The 7712-nt window shown below is 32.6% G+C and overlaps 1 protein-coding gene across 2 annotated transcripts; it reads right to left on the bottom strand.

The window, feature by feature from the left end:
* Positions 1–327: 327 nt before the first annotated feature.
* Positions 328–7671, bottom strand: LOC107875693 (putative axial regulator YABBY 2). 2 transcript variants are annotated; one of them, XM_047414039.1, is made up of 6 exons: positions 7091–7671; positions 4466–4585; positions 3968–4097; positions 1581–1629; positions 1393–1468; positions 328–672 (listed from the first exon to the last, which is right to left on the bottom strand). In XM_047414039.1, the coding sequence occupies exons 1-6, from the start codon at positions 7169–7171 to the stop codon at positions 556–558; spliced, it is 573 nt and encodes a 190-aa protein (XP_047269995.1). In that variant the 5' UTR covers positions 7172–7671; the 3' UTR covers positions 328–555. The 2 variants fall into 2 exon arrangements, with proteins under 2 accessions (XP_047269995.1, XP_047269994.1); XM_047414038.1 differs by having other exon boundaries at positions 3968–4100; positions 7091–7663.
* Positions 7672–7712: the final 41 nt, after the last annotated feature.

Below are 7712 nucleotides of genomic sequence, written 5' to 3'. Positions count from 1 at the left end.
ACTTCAAGTGCTAACATTCCTAGTTTAGGTTAGGGGTGGAGACAGATGGTATATGGGGGTTCAAAAACTCTCTTAAAAAATTATACTATACATAAATAGGGTAAAAATGATTTTTTTTTGTATATAAAAGTTGTTGAATCTCTTTGATGTTAGAATTATTCTGCATGCACCCTTATCTTGACCCACCCCTCACAACATTTGTCGATCTGGATTATATATAAATATTTTTTAAATAATATTTTTTGTTTATCTGTCGACACAAAAATTCATACCGAACACACCTTAGTGTGCTCACACCAACAAATTAAACGAAAATAATAGTATTACTAATAATAAACAAGCGTATATTATTGGAGTAAACACAGAAAATAGTTACTTACAACTTATAACACGAATTAAAAATAAAAAGGAATCCAAGGCCCTAATAAAAGGGATGATATATGCTGAAAAGAGCTAAACAATTTATTAGTTTGGAGAGATTTATATATATAGTATCTCACCTATATAATATTATATTATGCGTATATATAGTATTTGTTGGTCATATTATTTCAATTAATAGAGACCAATAGATTTCTGAGGAGCCTCTCCTGCAACAGCATGATCCAATTTATTGGTTTGCTTGTTGCCATCCAGCTTTAGTCCAAAGTGGATATGAGGGAAATGTGCCCACTGCCAAAACATACAGTAAAATACACAAAAGGTTAGTTATTAAATTTTTCAGATACATTAAAGCTTTTACTCACACTATTCTATTACAGTAAAATACACAAAAGGTTATTAAATTCTTCAGATACATAGTAAAAGCTTTATTTAGTCACATTATTCTATTTAGTGCCTCTTTTGTTTGACCCTACCATAAATTTCTTGTGGAAAGTCTCAAAATATCCACATATATAGTAGGCCTAAAATTACTGAGTTGGAGTAAATACCAGTAAGCTAAAACTCAAGGAAGTATGGAAAACAAATTCTACAAGTGGCATTTTACGTTATTTTTATCCTTCAACACACTTCGTCTTCACCCCATCGACCTTCCATAGTATTTGTTTAGATTATATACAAATTAGTTTCAGGATAATATTTTCTTGATTACGTATAAACACAAAAAAGGGTAAGAAACATGCTTATTTTCCTAGACAATATTTATCATTATATATCAAATACACCCTACATCCAGTCTTCACGTATTTACTTTAATTTTTGAATATTAGTAATACAGTTTTGGTCTAGTTTAATTTTCATTTTCATTTTCTTCATATGGCAGCCTATAAATCCACACAGCAAAGGTTATTTTGAGCTGAAATAATTATTTTCAATTCTCATGTATGAAAATATCAGTGTACGTATTTTTATTTTTAAATCTAGGTACATATAGATCGATAGGTAGCTTACATTTTTGGCAGCAGTGCTAAAAGCTTCTCTGTGGCTAATATCAGGATTGCTTGCCTTTATCCTTTGGATCTCCTCCCTATACACATTGAATTAATTCACAACATCATAGAGGATATATTTATGCATAAGTAAATACACACATTAATTTCTTACTTGACAATATGCTAGTTACAATATTTTGTACTTACTTGATAAATCTGTTGTAGGCAGAAGGAACACGTTGTCTTTTCTCCGGTGCTGCAAAGTTTTCAACAAACATTTGAACACATGATTTCACTAGTGCAATGCTGAGTTTTCCCAGGTAAGACTTTGAAGGTCGAACCCTTTCTTAAGTGGGGGGTGGGGTCGCAGTGCCAGAGCCAGGATTTTCTCTAAGGGGTTCATAAGTACTGAACATACGAACTAATTGAAGAGGGTTCAAAGTCTACTATATATACATAAAAAAAAAAAATTTAACAATGTATATATAGCATTGTTTTCCCGAACCCCCTAGCCCAAGGGTAGCTCCGCTCATGGGTGGGGGGTAAGGGTCAGGAGCATGTAAGAATAATATATACCGACTGCTACGTAAGCCACTAGCTAATGGCTGAGAGGAAGCGAGCAACATCTTGTATTGGTTGGATGGAACTTAAAGAAACAAGCCCCTATTAGAGAAAGTCATTGCGAGCTAGTCTAGCTATCTAACGTTTTTCGGCTGGCTGTTATGCAATTATATTCAAATTATGAATCTAGCTTTAGGGAAAAAAAAAAGAATCTAATTTTAGAGTTCGATCAGATGATATGCTTTTAAGACGACTTGTGATAACATTAGTTTGTTATATAGTGACATAATTTTATTGTCTTAAACCATGAAATTTTATGCACAATAAGGCATATGTTAGTTTAAAGAATTATAATGTCACTGTCTCAAGATTTTGGATTGGTAGATTGGATGGTCAGATTTTTTCTTTTAAACTAAGTGTTGGTAAATTACATAGATTTCATGTCTCCAAAAATCTAAAGATGTTTTAACCAACATAAGTACTCATCTTCTTACCAGCATGAATTATGGTGGATGTTTGAGATCTATCAACCCTTAGCCAGATACCTCGGGTTAATTCAAAAAACCTAATTTAAGCCATGTGTTGGAATAAATTTTTTTCTTGGTTCAGACACCTATAGGCATTTCAGTAGAAATTGAACTCATAACCTAAAACATTTTTTGAAACCCCCATGTCACTAGAGTAGATAGAAGCTATTCTTGTGTTAAATGAGACTCAACATTCAATACAAATGCATTAAAGATAATAATTCACGTTTTGTAATTTTCAAGTGAGACAAATCTAATTATAAACCACTTCAATTTAGGGCTATTATGGCTCTACGTACCACTGTTAGTTCTTGGCAAAAGGACTCCCTTTAGGGCCATTATGGCTCCACCATTATTCTTATGTTATTAGTTCTAAATATTTTTATTTTTTTGGTGGTGGTGGTGGGGGGGTTAACCATCTGGCACCCAAAATTAGGGGCTGTTACTTTTATATTATATATAGTTTATTAAATTCCCTTGACACAAACCAAAGATGATCTAGTGTAGTCTGTAGTGGCATGTGGGAGGTTCAAAAGTTGTGAATCCTATGTTGACATACACACTTAATTCTTGTGTATGAATTTCTGGTTCTGTCATTGGGATTGGGGTGAGTAATTTAAACTAACGTCTAAACCTTTTTGTTCTAAGAAAGGACCAAATTAAGAGCAAAAAAAAGGTGCAACATGCCAAGAAGGCATACAGAAGTACTTGACCTATGTTTCAAGATACTGGGATTACAGATGAGTTGGGTAGAAGTGTAGTGTCACAATCAAACTCAGATCATGTAAGTAGAAAACTTCATTGTATTACAAAGGGGCCCAGCTCATTAGATGATACACAATTTTACATATGGCTAAATTGCTCTTGTTTTGTTAAAGATGTTCAAAATCCACAAATAACTTCAATTACATAGCTGTTACCTATTATTTCTATTTCATCTTTGCTGCTCCTTTTTTTTATGCTTGAATAATCTTATAGGAAACAGTTTCTCTACCTCACACAATGTAGACACTGGTATGTCGCTGTTGTAATTTTATAGGACGAAGAAAGGTTTGAAGTTCTAAATTAAATTGTTATAGTAGTTCTTGGAATTACAAATTGTAAAGTTGAGAAGGGATAGGACTTTTTATCCAGTAGATAGTTCTATTTGAATCCAAATTCAATCTCTTAATTATGTAATTTGTGGTGTACAGATGGACATGAATTTCAAGTTATCAGATCATTCAAGTACTACCAATGGACAATAATATATATTGGGGCCAACATTGGTGAATAAAGATTTGGGATGAACCTGACTCTGATACCATGCAAAGAATGGATCTTGGGTCTAACTCAACCTCAAAAGCTAGTGGGAGGATTGCCCAAATTCATATAGGGAGACTAATTACCCATTCCTTTTTCGATGTGGGATACTTAACAAAAAAATCAGATTGGTCCTCACATACGTGAAGATCTTCACAAGTCCTCTTCTTATTGAGAGACAAAGAGAGAGATAGAAGTGCTTACGGCGAATAGGAGGGGATCTAGGTAGATCAGGATCAGTAGGAATGGGAGAAAATCTGTGATATGAATTGGTAGAAGAGGATGATGATCCATAGCCTCTACTCCCATCTTCAATACTTGATTGATCCTGTCTCTGCTAATTTAACACAATTATAACACATTACGCTAGCTATATATATATATATATATATATGACAAGTGATAATCATACAAATACAATTACAGTACTAGTTTATTAAGTCTTTGTTGAGTTGTACAACCATTTCATCTAAAAGTTTAAGAGGCTATTAGAATGCACACTATTAAAATTATATCATGTCTCAACAATGTAATTTGTCTCTCTAACTTATAAATGAAGGATTCAAAAGTACTACAAATTAGTACTTATTATTTACACATATTCTTGTTTGACCATCAAATGAAAGACTTAACCAAATAAGGGGAAGGCAATAAACGTACTAAAAAGATGGTGGAATAACTAGTATATAGTAATTATACTACCTGTAAATCTTGGAGGGGGAGAGACTGAATGGAAGGTCCAATATTAACAGAAAGCAAATTTCCGCAGTGTCCACATCTTACTGTCACAATTGTCATCATACTGTTGCATGGAACACTAACCTGACAACAACAACAAAATTGAGTTTTGCTATTTTCTTGACAAACATAACATCCTGCAAGTTCTCACTTTTGTCTAGAAAGTAAGTAAAAAATATACTTATATGATCCTTAAAGAATCAACAGATTTTACTATTTGCAGTAAAAGAGCCAGTCACATTTGGCAAATTTAATTAAAGACAAATTCTGTGTAATTTTGACTAGGAGTTAGTAAGTCCGCGCATTCTTATTAGGGGATTCTTTGTTGGAATATAACTTACGATACCTGATGGTAGTTTAACCAAAAAATATGTATATATATATATATATATATATTAGGGGATTCAAAGAGGATCAAGCTAGAATGTATGTGAAATATAATGAGATTCAAATTTGCGATCTACTTCAAATATAAACACAACAATTTATTTATATCATATTTGACACAGTATAATTTTCTGATAAAAGAGATCGATCCTGTTAAACATCCTTCATTATTGTAGATCCGCCCCCATTTCCAATTGAGAAAGAGGGAACAAGCAAATGGGGGTGGATTTTACTAAATAATTTAAGCCATGTACTCCATCTCAATTGTGGAAGTATTCCACAAACGAACTTTTCTTGAGTTGATCTCTCAGATAGTCAGTATTTCTAATAGTCGATATTTCAGAAAATCACTTGTTTTGTTGAACAAAAAATTTGACTTAGAAAAAATGACTTTAGAGATAATAACTAAATCAAACCCTAAATTTTTCTCTAAGGACCCCAAATTACCTATGACATTGTGATTTGTGATGGAAACGTTGGTGCGGAATTCTTGGATTCCTAGTATTTTGTTTTGTTAGGGTAACATTACAACAATAACAACATATTCAGTGTATGGTAAAGTGTACGCAGTCCATCCCGACCACTACCTCAGATGAAGTAGAGAGGTTGTTTCCGATAGACCCCTCGGCTCATGTTAGTGTAACATTGACAATAGAAATTCCTCTTTCCCTTCATGGTATTTTCTCCTCCTTTTCTTCTCTACTAGCATTATCACTAGTAATAAAAAGGCTATGAAGAGAGACTAGAATTCCTTTTCATGGGTAATAACTAACATAAGGAGTAAAGTAGCCTCTTGGACTCATCTCTTTTATTTTATTTTCTTTTGCCTTTCGGTGCTCTATCTTCGACTTTTTCTGACCATTGTTCAGTCACACAGAAAAGTCAGTAAACTAAGAAAATGACATGACCACAACTAAAATCATGAAGTACATAATATGAGAGTAAGCAAATTCAAATATCTTTAAAAAAAAAAAAAAAATCAAGAGAAAAAACAAATTCAACGTGTGATATCCAAAGTAAATTTTCTGATGTAATCACTCTAGCATCATCATTTTATTTTGTCTCTTCAAATCAAATAACGTAACTACATACATTATATTATATAAATGGAGGAAAAAGATTGATAAAAGAAAAATAATTTATTAGTACACACTAATAACAATGAAGAGGAAAAAATTAAAGCAAAATATATATGTTGTGACTTGTGAGAGGATTATGTCAATTATCCAGTGGACAAATGCATACTCCTATAACCTACTTATTTTATTTTCAGAAAAAAGAATGTGATGGTTTCAAGATTAGTACAATTATTTATGATCAGTGCAGTGCAGTAGTAGAACCTGATGAGGATCGACCAATAAATTGGAAGAGGAAATAAAAGGAAAATGATAACCAAATTATGAGGAATAATTAACGAACTTGTTAAATGGTGGACTAATAATTATTGGAATCCTTAAAAAAATATTATATTCACAAGAAACCCTAGTCCTATCCTATGTATAGAGATCTAGTTCTATAAATATTAAATTAAATATTTAATTTAAAGCGTGAGTATTATTTAATTTCTGCCTAGGTACTTGTTGGATAGGGTTTGAACAAAATTAACTGGATCTGAACTAAAATCATATTTACTTCCATTAACCTTCAAAAATCAATCAAGGAAAAAAGAGAAAACAGTGAAACACTTTGTTTTAAATTATTTGAAAATTAGCATAAAATATGACAATTTTCTAACACTTTGAAGCAAAATTTCTAGAAACATCACATCTTTACGGTTGATTTATCAAATGGTCACTCAAGTAATATATAGTTATTATCTCAATTTGTTATCTTTCTTTTTTATTACAATCTTTTCCAACAAAGAAAACAATTTTCCGAGAAAATAACTACTATTAATTGAATGACCATCTGAAAAATCATCTCGGCATCTTTCTAACCCTATCTTATGGCTTGTACTAAAAAGAAAAAGAAGACTTCGGTTTAATTTCACAAGATTTGCTTTCAAAAAATCTAGAAAAAAGTGGAACAAAATTAAACTTTGAACTTGTATTCATCATCATAGACAAAATGAGAGCTCAGAAAAATGGCTCTTAATTTCTTCAAACGATTCGATCATGCATTTGAAAACCAGCTTAGCATATATAAAGGGTTTTAAAATTTTTGAAGGAGATGGATGAAAAAATTAAAATAAAAGAAGTGTACCGCAAGAATTGTGTTGCAGAAGTTGCAATGAACATAGCAAACACGTTCCAAGGAAGATGAATATGTCATGTCTAGTGACATTTTTCTTAAAGGTGTTTTTCTTTTCTTTTTCTTTTTTTAGCCCTGGAATCACGGATCGAAGAAGAGACGGATCAACAAGGAGCTGTGAACTGAAAAAAAAAAAAAAAAAAAAAAAAGAAGAAGAAGAATCGAGCTAAAAATAAGATGTCCAAATCAAGAAATATATGCAATGTTCATCATGCTATGAAAAATTCTAGCTTAGCTAGAAAGAGTTGAAAAGACCTAAAAAAGATAAGGGAAAGGGGAAGAAAAAGGCTAGAAAAGGGGAGATGATAAATAAGGGTATGAGTTTGGACTTTGGAGAGATGAATGAAAGAAAAGAGTACAAAACAACACATATTAGAGATGAAGAGATGGATGGGATTGGACTGGTCTGGTCGGTATTGGGGCAAAGGGGTGGGGTGGGGTGGTGGGGTTGGGATAGGGGTGGGGTTGGGGTTGGGGTTGGGGTTGGGGTGGTAGGGTAGGGTTGAAGGATGAGAAGTGAGTGAAGGAAGTAGTGGGAGTACGGGATCATCTTCATCATATATAGTGGTATTAT

This window comes from Capsicum annuum, chromosome 6 (genome assembly GCF_002878395.1).
Source record: "Capsicum annuum cultivar UCD-10X-F1 chromosome 6, UCD10Xv1.1, whole genome shotgun sequence".
Classification (NCBI taxonomy): Eukaryota; Viridiplantae; Streptophyta; class Magnoliopsida; order Solanales; family Solanaceae; genus Capsicum; species Capsicum annuum.
The sequence above is the reverse complement of the archived record's forward strand: the minus strand, read 5'-3'. Positions and strand labels throughout refer to the sequence as shown.

Excerpts from the sequence above, each read along its gene's own strand:
- LOC107875693 (XM_047414038.1), bottom strand. The coding sequence starts at position 7,171 with ATGTCACTAGACATGACATATTCATCTTCCTTGGAACGTGTTTGCTAT. Across the intron at positions 4,586-7,090 it reads TCTGCAACACAATTCTTGCG|GTTAGTGTTCCATGCAACAG; the intron begins GTACACTTCTTT and ends TGTTGTTGTCAG. Across the intron at positions 1,469-1,580 it reads GCCTACAACAGATTTATCAA|GGAGGAGATCCAAAGGATAA; the intron begins GTAAGTACAAAA and ends CAATGTGTATAG.